This window comes from Geotrypetes seraphini, chromosome 1 (assembly GCF_902459505.1).
Source record: "Geotrypetes seraphini chromosome 1, aGeoSer1.1, whole genome shotgun sequence".
Lineage (NCBI taxonomy): Eukaryota > Metazoa > Chordata > Amphibia > Gymnophiona > Dermophiidae > Geotrypetes > Geotrypetes seraphini.
In genome coordinates, this window is record NC_047084.1 from 263,088,559 (window position 1) to 263,101,286 (window position 12,728).

General features: G+C 47.3%; 1 protein-coding gene across 6 annotated transcripts in view; it reads right to left on the bottom strand.

The window, feature by feature from the left end:
• HTT (huntingtin) overlaps window positions 1-12,728 on the bottom strand; it is an 831,912-nt gene that overhangs the window by 809,951 nt on the left and 9,233 nt on the right. For all 6 annotated transcript variants that reach the window (XM_033950363.1, XM_033950354.1, XM_033950401.1 and 3 more), the window contains exon 2: window positions 10,200-10,283. In XM_033950363.1, coding sequence (XP_033806254.1) covers window positions 10,200-10,283 — 84 coding nt within the window. The remainder of the gene's footprint in view (window positions 1-10,199; window positions 10,284-12,728) is intronic.

The window sequence follows — 12,728 nt, forward strand, 5'->3', positions numbered from 1 at the left end:
CAAAACAAAACTTCTCTGGCTCGGTCCAAAATTAGAACAGCTGCCAACTCTCTTCACACTGCCCTCTGACGCCACACTGCAGCTTGAGTTCTCAAGCAAAGTTCTAGGCATCATCACTGACTCTTCCCTTTCCTTCAACGACCACCTCAACTCCCTGGTAAAATCATGCTTTTTCAGCCTCCACATGCTGAGGAAAGTGAGATCCTGCTTCCACCAACATTTTGCCATCCTTGTTCAATCCATCATCCTTTCCAGACTAGACTATTGCAATTCCATCTACCTAAGTCTAACTAAAAAAAAAGTCTTATAAGACTTCAACTAATTCAGAACACTGCAGCCAAGTTGATCTTCGCAAAACGCAAATTTGACCACGTTTCCCCACTTTTGTCCAAACTCCACTGGCTCCCAATAATTTCCAGGGTTCATTTTAAATGCACCTGCCTAGCTTTTAAAATCCTACACGGCATCCTCCCTCCCCTAATCCCACTATCTTGGAACTCCTCGAGTCCTGACAACACCAGGCCCACCCAAAAACTTAAACTATCCTTCCCCTCACTAAAATGTATCCTCTATGCGGGAAAATTGGGAAAATCTCTCTTCTTCAGAATCACAGGGCTTTGGAATAACCTTACTACCCCACTACGGAATCAGGTCTCCTTCCAATTATTCCGAAAGCACCTGAAAACTAGGCTTTTCACAAAAATGTAATGCTCTCCTCCCCCTATATTGAACCACCAAACACAATGTGTTATACCTTCTTTTATTAAGCTCTTGTAAACCTTCCTTTATTAAGCTCTTGTAAACCGTGCTGAGCTCTATAATCATGGAGAGAATATGGTATATAAATTTAAGGTTTAGTTTAGTTTAGAGTCAGGGACAGGTATGGTTGATGCTATCCAGTGTGTTAACTGGAAGAGTTCTCTTAGTCTATGTGCAAAAGTTCCCATGAAGCCAAAGACTTACATCTTTCCTCAGTCTATTTCAACATAAAGGAGTCAGCTCTCCAGTAAGGTAGGTAGACAGTCGGGTAAGTCAGTGAGAATGACTAAAGAGAATCTCCATTAAATGTAATCAACTTTGCTTTCTCTGTCAACAAAAATGATAAAGCAACCAAACAAGTAAAGAATTCCAAGTTAAAGTTTACCCTATTTGTGTTCAGATTTTAATTTTGTAGGGCACACTAACACAGAGAGATTAGGATCTTACCTTGATAATATATTTTCCAGTAGATAGGGATGGTACCGTATATATACTCAAATATAAAACGGGATTCTTGGGCCAAAAAATTGGCCCAAAATTGGGGGTCCTGGTTTATATTCGAGCCAACAATACACCCCTTTCCAAAATTATTGCAGGCCGCCACCACCAGGCTCTGAACCGTGCCCCTCTCCCTGCCCTAGCTTCATACCTCTACTGCTGATCCCCGGTGGAGGTGTAGCGGGCAGGAACGAACTTTCAGAGTTCCTGCCCCGCTGCTAACTAGCTGCCGCAAGTTTCTTCAGCCGCTGAGCAGCAGGAGCAGGCGCGCAATTTGGCACTGCTGCTCGGTGTTGAGCAGCTTCTTTACAGGCTCCCGCATGTGTTGAAGAGAGTATTGAGTGGGTCCACTTCAAGCAAATGTTTCTACATTGAGAGGATGTGCATAACCTCGTCCTTGAATGATGCTCTGACACATTATTGGGCTGGGTTGAGTCAGGCATGGGAGCCTTTAATGCCTGTGTAGACTGCAATTGTAGCAGCCCCGAAAACTCCTTCTAGAATATAGCCCTACTGGAGAGTGAGTGCCAGAACTGGGAGAGACAATGACATGGCAGCAGATCTCATGTGCCAGTTGGTGCAGCGTGGGAGACCTCGATGTTGAGGCATGCCTATGAGGAGCCATCGTCTGCATGGAAGGACACCGGTCATCCTTGTGTTGATGCTTACTGTTTGTTGAGGAAGTTTATGCCTGGGAAGATGCAGTGGTATGCCTAATAGGGAAACATTGTTTGCGCTTCCATAGTTTTCTTACATGCTATGCCCTTTCAGAGTCGAGGCATCAACGAAGATGATGTAGAGCAGTGTTCTACAACCACCGGTCCATGGACCAGTGCCGATCCACAGAAATTTCCTACCGGTCCACAGGGCCAGCCCTAAACAGTGTTCTTCAACCGCTGGTCCACGGTACGATCGATGCGGCATTCTCTTCGAGCCAGCTCCCTCTTCCTAACTGATTGAGTGCACAAAGCCACGGGCAGTGGCTCCAATGGGCATCCTGCGCCTGAACTGGAAGCCTTCGCTCTGAAGTTGCAACGTCAGAGGGAAGGCTACCAGATGAGGCACAGGACGTGCAAGGTGCAATTAGTACTATTAAGGGGGCGGGGTCTGAGGTGGAGATTGGATAGAGATGGGCGGGGTCTGGCCCACGACTTAGCCCAGTGTTCTTCAACCGCCGGTGCACGGACCGATGCCGGTCCACAGAATAATTCTTATATTTCTGCCGGTCCATAGGTGTAAAAAAGTTGAAAAACACTGATGTAGAGTACTGGCTCTGTAAGGGGACCTACGTCCGACACTCTGAATTCAGTGTCAATGCACTTGGCACTGATGCCAGAGTCGTAGAAGGCTGTGTGTCGGATTCCACAGCAGATGTCGATGCCTATGTGGTACTAAAAATGTTGCTGAATTGAAGTTTCTGGGCTTTAAGTGACCTCTTCTGCATACAAAGACAGAGAGTATGGTCAATGCCCCGATGTTCAGGACTCGGACACTGGACGCACTAATTATGCGGGTCAGAGCCCAAGATTATATCAAGAGCATTTTTTAAAGCCAATCAGTACTACCTCTGACATGGAGGGGAAAACAGTTGACACTAAGTCAAAGGGATCAAAGGCCCAGGGTAAAGAAACCCCAAAACAAGGGATTGTCCCAGGTAGAAAAGAAAAAAAGTTCAAGGTTGCCCGAAGGCCAAAAAGTGAAAAGTTGTAAAAAAATGGGAGAAATACAGGAACACAAAAACAAAGGATTACGACAAAAACTGAAAAATAAGAGTGGGAAGGCACAAAAACCTGCAAGGTTTCACATGCTAAAGAAAAAACTCAGTGCCACAGAAAACAAAGAACTGTAGGTCCCTTAGGCCAACATTGGGCGGGAAGGCACTGCCTTAAAAAAATTAAATCAACAGTGCATTTGGTAGTGTACCAGGTTCTGTAGACAGGATTGACGGTCAGTCTAGAGGAAGTGTGTAGGCAGATTGATAGGCTTAAGAGCGATAAATCCCCGGGACTGGATGGCATCCATCCGAGGGTCATCAAGGAACTGAAAGGGACCATAGCTGAACTGCTTCAACTAATAGCCAATCTGTCAATCAAATTGGGAAAGATTCCGGAAGACTGGAAGGTGTCAAATGTTACGCCGATCTTCAAGAAAGGTTTGAGGGGAGATCCGGGAAACTACAGACCGGTGAGTCTGACCTCGGTACCAGGAAAGATGGTAGAGTCGCTGATAGAGGACCGCATCATTGATCACTTTGACGGACACGGGCTGATGAGGACCAGTCAGCACGGTTTTAGCAAAGGCAGATCATGTTTGTCGAAATTGCTGCACTTCTTTGAGGGAATAAACAGACAGATAGACAAGGGCGACCCGGTCGACATTGTATATCTGGATTTTCAGAAGGCGTTTGACAAGGTTACACATGAACGACTACTTCAGAAAATTGCAAGCCATGAAATCAAGGGTGAAATATTCACGTGGATTAAAAACTGGCTGGAGCATAGGAAACAGAGAGTGGGGGTAAATGGACAATACTTGGCCTAGAAGAGCATCAACAGTGGGGTGCCGCAGGGCTCGGTGCTTGGACCCGTGCTCTTCAACATCTTTATAAATGATCTGGACATTGGTATGATGAGTGAGGTGATTAAATTTGCGGACGATACAAAGTTATTCAGAGTAGTGAAGACACATGGGGGATTGCGAAGATCTGCAACGTGACATAATCAAGCTCGAGGAATGGGCATCAACATGGCAGATGAGGTTCAACGTGGATCAGTGTAAAGTGATGCATGTAGGTAACAAAAATCTCATGCATGAATACAGGATGTCTGGGACGATACTTGGAGAGACCTCCCAGGAAAGAAACTTGGTAGTTCTGATCGACAAGTCGATGAAGCCATCCATGCAATGTACGGTGAAAAGGGTGAACAGAATGCTAGAAACGAAAAAGAAGGGGATCACAAACATATCAGAGAAGGTTATCATGCCACTGTATTGGGCCATGGTGCGCCCTCACCTGGAGTACTGCGTCCAGCACTGGTCGCCGTACATGAACACGGACAAGGTACTACTCGAAAGGGTCCAGAGAAGAGCAACTAAGATGGTTAAGGGGCTGGAGGAGTTGCCATACAGCAAAAGATTGGAGAAGCTGGACCTTTTCTCCCTCAAACAGGGGAGATTGAGAGGGGACATGATTGAAACATTCAAGGTACTGAAGGGAATAGACTTAGTAGATAAGGCAGGTTGTCACCCTCTCCAAGGTAGGGAGAACGAGAGGGCACTCTATAAATTGAAAGGGGATAGATTCCGTACAAATGTAAGGAAATTCTTCTTCACCCAGAGAGTGGTAGAAATGCTCTTCCGGAGGCTGTTATAGGGGAAAACACCCTCCAGGGATTCAAGACAAAGTTAGACAAGTTCCTGCTGAAACAGAACATACGCAGGTAAGGCTAGTCTCAGTTAGGGCGCTGCTCTTTGACCATAGGGCCGCCGCGTAAGCGGACTGCTGGGCACGATGGACCACTGGTCTGACCCAGCAGCAGCCATTCTTATGTTCTTATATTTTATCCACATGCGAGAAGGAAAAATTATGTTCTTACCTGTTAATTTTCTTTCCTTTAGACGCAGCAGATGTATCCAGAGACTAGTGGGATAGCACACATCTACCAACAGATGGCGATAGAGAACTGATCCGCAGGAGTATATCTTGGATGGAACCTCTCCTGGCCAGCCAGTATCACTCTTGCCCAAGAATCAGAACAATGCCCCTCAACTCAAAACTTCTTTCCCATAAAAAAATAATAGAACCAACTATATCCAGAAACCTAAACCATCACTAGAGCTAACCCGCACGGAAAGCAATAGCAGAACTCCAGACTGGGTGGGACTATTGATTCATCTGCTGCGTCTAAAGGAAAGAAAATTAACAGATAAGAACATAATTTTTCCTTCCTTAACGCCAGCAGGAGATGAATACAGAGAATAGTTGGATATAGCAAAGCCAACCTCAAACCGGGTGGGACGAACATACCGCCTCTGCAATGACCGAAGCACCAAAGGACACATCCACGCGCTCCACCAAATCCAAGCGCTAATGCTTAGAAAACGTGTTCGAGTCACCAAAATCATTTACCAATTTATCCAAGTAATCACTGGCCCTTAAAATGGAGCCGGATCAAACACAATTCAGAGGCCGCATCCGCTGCCCAATGCCGATGCCACAATTGCTGTCTGGACACCACCGACAGAGACATCTGCTTCGCCGAGGCACAAACAACATCATATTAGGCATCCACCAGATATGCCAGCCCTGAATCCACATCGGGAAATTCCAGAGGCAAAGCCTCCCCTGACTCAACTAGTCCACCCGTAATCTGCTAGACCCATTGAAGACAAGCCCATGCCGCATAAGAACTGCACACAGTCGCTTGCAGAGTCAGGGCTGCCACGCCAAAGGATGACTTTAAGGTCAACTCAAGTCTTCTGTCGAGAGGATCCTTAAGTGCCACACCCACACACACACCCTCGGCAAAGTGGCCTTCTTAGTAACTGCCGCCACTAGCGTATCCATTTTCGGAAGCTTGAACATGTCCAGCTCCCCTGAGACAATGTAAATAACTGTCCCATAGCCTTGGCCATTCTAAGCCCTGATTCCAGCACAGTCCACTGCGCAGAAATTAACTCCTGCATTGCCTCATGTACCAGAAAGGCTTTATGAGGCCTCCTAGTGCCAGCCATAAGGGGATTGGTCGTGGCAGACACCCCTGGGGTCAGAGTGAGAAATATGAAGGCAACTCCTCCCTATGGAATAGATGCAGCGCAAAGGGATCATCCACCTCTGACCCCCAACAACTCGTCCATCTCTAAATCTTGTCCATCGGTATCCCGCGCGGAACCAAGAGCGTGAGAGAGTTCAGGGTTGTAAACCTGTCCTTCTGCTTCATCAGGATCCACCCTGCGCCACTTTGCCCCCTACTGAACTCCCCAAAACTAATCTGTGGCAGGGCCAGTAAAACCTGAGCCAAGCTACCCCCTGAACTCTCCCCCATTCTATCTGAGTTTGCCTTTTGCAATAAAAAAGCCTTATGCAGCAAAAGAACAAACTCCGGGGAGAAAGGCAGAGACCCTGCCTGGAACAACTCCTGGGCCGCATCTCATCAGAACATAAGAATTGCCTCTGCTGGGTCAGACCAGTGGTCCATCTTGCCCGGCAGTCCGCTCATGCGGCGGCCCCCAGGTCAAAGACCAGTGCTCTAAATGAGTCCAGTCTCACCTGCGTACGTCCAAGTTTAGCAGGAACTTGTCCAGCTTAGTCTTTAAAACCTGGAGGGTGTTTTCTCCTACAACAGACTCCGGAAGAGCATTCCAGCTCTCCACTACTCTCTGGGTGAAGAAGAACTTCCTTATGTTTGTACGGAATCTATCCCCTTTCAGCTTTAGAGAGTGCCCTCTCGTTCTCCCTACCTTGGAGAGTGTGAACAGTCTGTCTTTATCTACTAAGTCTATTCCCTTCAGTATTTTGAATGTTTCGATCATGTCTCCTCTCAGTCTCCTCTTTTCAAGGAAGAAGAGGCCCAGTTTCTCCAATCTTTCACTGTACGGCAACTCCTCCCTGCGCCTTCCTCTCCTCCACCGCCGGTTTCAAACTACTCCGACACACTTCCACTTCCGAGGAAGCCCGTTCCTGTGCCGGAACAGCTAAAGCAACCTTCGCGTCTACAACCACATCGGCCGCACTGAGAACAAGCGGACCTCCCAGTGCCTACAAAGCCGCTCCCGCGTTCCCCGCACAAGCAGCCGAACACACACCCACTGGCGTTCTCTGCTTCCCACAGCAGGAACACCGTTTTGCCGCTTCCGCCACCATGCACAACGTGCCCCTCTTGTACTTACGTGCACCCAGTAACTGCAAGACCAAAAAAGATATCCTGCATTGTAAAGCACAGAACTGCGCCTGCAAACCTGGCTCAAGAGTTTGTTTGGGGTTTTTTTGGGGGGGGAGGATTCTAAGGGAAAGAAGAACTCTGAACCACCTCCTCTTTTTTTCTCCACGGGCAGGGTGGGTGGGGAAGGGACCTGGGGGAGCCCAGATGTTGCCCCCAAAGTCGGCTCCATCTGGCCGCCACCCCTATTCTCTTACTGAAGCCGAAGCAACAGGAGAAAAAATATCAATTTGTTTTCAGGAGCTGAAGCCAGGAGCTAGATGAATAGCAGCCATCCAACCTGCTGGAGATAGAGCATACTGGCTTGCCAGGATATGTTCCATCCAAGATATACTCCTGCGGATCAGTTCTCTATCTCCACTGGTAGATGTGTGCTATCCCACTAGTCTCTGGATTCATCTGCTGCTGGCGCTAAGGAATATGATGTTTGCTTGTCCTCTGAGAATATTTTATTCAAATGATTCAACTGTAGTAAAAGCTTGCATGAAGCATTTCATAAAGGCAACAATTTTCCAAATTTTCTTCACACCCTCAGGAAGGAATAGTTAAGCTTTTTCCCTAAGATGTCCAATTTCACCTAGACATGCTCACAAAACTTTAGCCTCAGAAAACAATAATATTTTTTAAATGAGCCAGCAATACACAAATATTTTGCAAACTAGCAGACCATTTCTTTAAAGCCAAGCATAGCTTATCAGCCTTGATGCATAGAGGGAAAAGTTATCAATGTTATTAATGTGTGTTATTATATATACTTGAATATAAGACAACCTGAATATAAACCGAGGTAACCTTTTTCCCTCAAAAAAGGAGGAAAAACAGTTGACTCGAATATAAACCAGCGGAGTTAATATTCAAGTGCCATGGCATGCCCTGCCCAGCTGAACCCCTCCCCTCCCTTTCTGTCCTGCCAGGCTCGGCACCCTGTTCCCCTGCCCCCTGACTGCCCTGTCCCCCCTCCCTCCCGATGCCATGCAGGTCTCCCCTTAGTGGTCCAGCAGTGGACCGGGACAGGAGGGATCCCTCCCGCCTTCTGTCCCAGCCAACTGCAACGATTTTTAACTCCCTCCCACCTCCCCCGCGTACCTTTTAAATCCCTGGTGGTCGAGCAGTGGGCCAGAGCAGGAGCATTCTTCCCGTGCTGAACCACTAGCTGAAAGGCTGCCACGAGTTCTCACAGGACCAGAAAGAACTCGTGGCAGCCATTCAGCTAGCAGCTCAGCATCGGGCAGAAGCATGGTAAGACTACACCTGCTCAGCACTCAACCACCAGGAATTTCAAAGGTACATGGGAGAGGTGGGAGGGAGTTAAAAGTCGTCACAGTCATCTGGGACAGGAGGCGGAAGGGATCCCTCCTGTTCCTGCCCACTAGGTCTTATGGCAGGCCCGGTGGAGGCCTGCAACAGGACCAGGTTGGTGGGCGCTGACCTGAATATAAGCCGAGACTCCCATTTTTCAGCCATTTTCTTTTGCCCAAAATTCTTGGCTTATATTTGAGTATATACAGTAATTACTAATAATTTGGGTCAATAGTAATTAAGTCTTACAGCATAAAATGGGACTTGTGCTAAAATAGAATAGTGGCAAAAATAATAGGTCTTAATGGTAGCTCATAAAACTATGGGATCCTGGTGTGTTAATGGAATTAGCATGCGCTAAATGCCACACAACCCATTGTATACCTTTGGACTTCATAGCACTTAACACACTAATTTGATAGCCCACCTTAGTAAAAAGACTCCTCTGCCCCTAAATGCCTATTAAGGGCAGGATTCACTAAACTTCCAAACCGTGTGCGATCCGTTTCCGTTTGCATGCCGGCCGACCAATTCAGTAAAGGCCTGCATGCAAATGGGGACGATCGTTAACACGCCCCCTACCCATGGCCAGAGCGATCCCCGCTCATGCGCACACGCTGCCAGTAGAGACAGGAGAAGCAGCCTCCTGTCACGGCTCAGCCCGATCTCTCCTGCCTGCCCTGCTCTGCCCAGATCTCTCTTGCCTGCTCCCGGACTCTCCTGCTCTCTGCCGCTGTTCCCTACAGTGCAAGCCCGTTGAAAGTCCCTGATTGGCTCAAGTGCCTCAGACTGCTCCCAAGGGGGGAGGAACCCGAGGCACCTCAGCCAATCAGGGCCTTAGGCTCCTCCCTGTGCATCGCATGGGGAGGTAGGAGGGGCCTGGCCGGGGGAGGGTTGGTGGGCTTACGGAGCAGGAGCAACCGAGCACCTCTCCTGCTCCCAACTTGGATGTCAAGGGGTGCTGAAGGGTTGGTGAGCCTAAGGAGCAGGAGGGGTAGTTTTGAGCCTTGCGAGCCCGTGGTTTTAACCCGCTTTAAACTCGCGGGTTAAAACCACGGGCTCGCAGGGCGGGGAAGGGCAGTGTAGTGCGGTAGGACTTCAGGGAGATTCGGGGCAGTGCAGGGCGGCAGGACTTTGGGACAGAGAGCAGGACTTCGGGGCAGTGCAGGGCGGCAGGACTTTGAGGCAGGAGATTTGTGCTTGAGTTGGGGCAGAGAGCAGGATATGCAGCTGGAAACCACTGAACGACTGGTCTCCAGCAGTCGCTTCTTGTGTTGATCAGCCAGCCCTATCCAATGTGAAATTTTGTGTAGTGAATCGGGTCGTTGTCCAATTTGCATGCATTTCTCCTCATTTCCATGCACGGATTCGAAGCGGATTGCAGGAGAGGTAAGTGAATCAGGCCAGAAGGAAATTTGCTCGTTAAGGGGTCGCAAACCAATCGGTACACGATCGGTTTGCTTAGTGAATCTAGCCCTAAGCCATCTGTGTTAAAACTTTCTACTGAGCTATAGCTCTATCAGACAAATCCCTGTCCTGAACTGGTGATAATCTAGCAGAGATGGGAGTTTTAGCTAGAAAAAGGTTCTATGACTAAGAAAAATAAATGAAAAAAGTAATAGAACAGAAAAAGGTGAAATTTTGAATATGAGATGTTTCATACTTACAGCAACAACACTTAACTAAAGAAACAAAATAAATTACCTTAGAGACTGAGCAATTATGTTTTCACATATTGTTAGGCAGTGGTTCACCCGATCCTTCTTAGTAGTTGAAAGCTCCCTCTTTCTATTAAAAAACACACAACAACAATAAAGCACATTAGATCTAAATGAATCACTCCATAAAAATATATTTCAGAGCTCTTAGAGAATGTGGGAGTTGGATGGAGAGAACATCTGACATCACACAAACAATCAAACACAACACAAGCCCCTCGAAAAACCAAACAATATAATCCGGTCCATTTCATTGAGAGGTTTGAGCAGCTATCCTTCAAACGTTAAGTATTTGATCATATATAACTTTGTGTTTTGCAGGATTGACTGTGATTCATATCCTGAGGCAACTTATAATTAGCGAAACGCTGGCCACCGTCGATGTGCGGTGTCTTTCTGTTTACTCAATAGAATTTGGCTTTTCAAATCATTTTCAGATCATAAGGGGTCCTGATACAAGGCAGAGTATATTCCACTTGCATTGCACAAGGCTTTTCTCTATTGAAATATTATTGAGGAGGTTTTTTATGCCAGTGACTTTATTACACCCTGTAAAACTCCACCTGTTTTCAACCTGAGTTTCTCGGTTTGGTGGAGGGGGGGGATCTGAGGCTTTTTCCTCCTCTTAATAATTTTCACAGAAGAAGCGTTGCTGATGTGTGAATTGTGGGTTTTTCTGCCTTGTTCTGGAACTATATGCCTGTGGAATGTTTAGTACTTCTCTTTGTGGACTCTGCTGATCTTTCATGAGTAGTTGTGCTGTGCTTGTAAACCAGGTCGAAAGTGTAGTGAGATCACACAAACAATGACACATAATAGACCACACAAAAAAGCACAATATATTGGATCCAGGGGGGTGAACAATAGCCCAATTCAGGAAAAAAATTTTTTGATTCGATTCAGCCTTTTGATTCGATTTTTCGATTCGATTTTCCTGTCCAATTAGGTGTTTTTTTCCAAACATCCAGGTGGGTTTATTTTATAACCTCTTCACCCCCTATACCCTCTCCTACCCACACTAGTCCTGTGGTGTAAACAAAATAAACTTTTCCTCTCTCTGTTAAATCCCAGCTCACGTTCGTGGTCTAACACCAGCTCTGGAAGGATACACATTTCAAATCTGATATATTGTAATCACAAAACAGAAAATAAAATAATTTTTCCTATCTTTTGTTGTCTGGTCATTTTTCAAATCATGTTGGTCCCATGTTGATCTGGTTGTCTTCTGATCAGACTCTCCCCTTTTTTCTCCGTGCTAACCATCCATCTTCCATCTCTGTCCTCCCCTTCTGTTTCCCTTCCCTTCCCTGGAGGTCTGGCATCTTTCCTTTTGTTCATCTCCATCCCCCCGCAGCTGCAGCAATGGATCCCACCATCCACAGATCCACCATCTCTCCTTTTCTCAACTACCCTTTCATCCAGCATCTCTCTTCTGTGTCCCTGTCCCTATTCTCCTCTCCAGTACTGTTCCCCTTGTGTCCCTGTTCCTATGCTCCCTCCATGCCCAGCATCTTATCTCTCCTGATATCCTGCTTCTTCTTTTTTACCTCCTGTATCCCCTTCCCCAGGTACAGGCTTTCTCCTACTATCTCTCCTGCCATCCTGCACCTTGCCCACCTACTTTGGAGTATTATATCCCTCTTGTACCCTTCCCCTTGTGGTCTTGCATTTCTCTTTCCCTCTCTCCATTAGTCCAGCCTCTCCTCTGCTTTCCTCCCCCTTTTTGGTTTGGTCTCTCTCTTCCCTTCACCCCAGGTCTGGCATCTCCCCTCCCCTCTCTTACTCCTTCCTCCTCCTCCCTCTGCACAGGCCTGCCTCCTCCCATGAAGGCCTGCTACCCCCAGCTTCCCCACGTTTACCTTAAGCTAATACGGCAGCCTGCAGGATCGATCCCTACAGCAATCCCTGCAGCTGCCGTCATCCTCAGTGGCACATTTCCTCTGCCGTGATCCTGACCCTGACATCATACGAGGGGCGGTACTGTAGCAGACAGAACGTGCCGCTGAGGATGACAGGCAGCTGCAGGGATCGCTATAGCACCAGCGATCTGCAGGCTGCCGTATTAGCTTAAGCTGGTAAGAGCGAGGAAGCTGGGGAAACATTCAGGCCTTTCCAACTGACCCTCCCGCCTCAAGCAGGAGCGGCAGCGGACGGCCAGCAAGAGGCAGCGCTGCCACTCTTGCTTTAGGAAGGCACGGGGGGAAGGGTCAGCCATCGAATCGGGAGGCTGATTTTTCTTAAAATTGAATCGATTCGAATAGTGAATCGGGCAGCACTAGTGAACACTGGCTAAGAACTATTGCAAGATAGTATGTTGGTGCAAAACTAAATTAATTAAATTGTGAGCACAAGTCTGGTTAGTTAAATAGGAAGATTGGTTCTAGTTGACCTGAGCATTTAAAGTACCAGGAAGAAATCAGAACCCCTCCACCCCTAAAAATAAAAAAACTAAACTAAAAGATTTTGTTATTATTATAGAGCAGAGGGTCTCAACCCAGTCTTGAAGACACAGCCA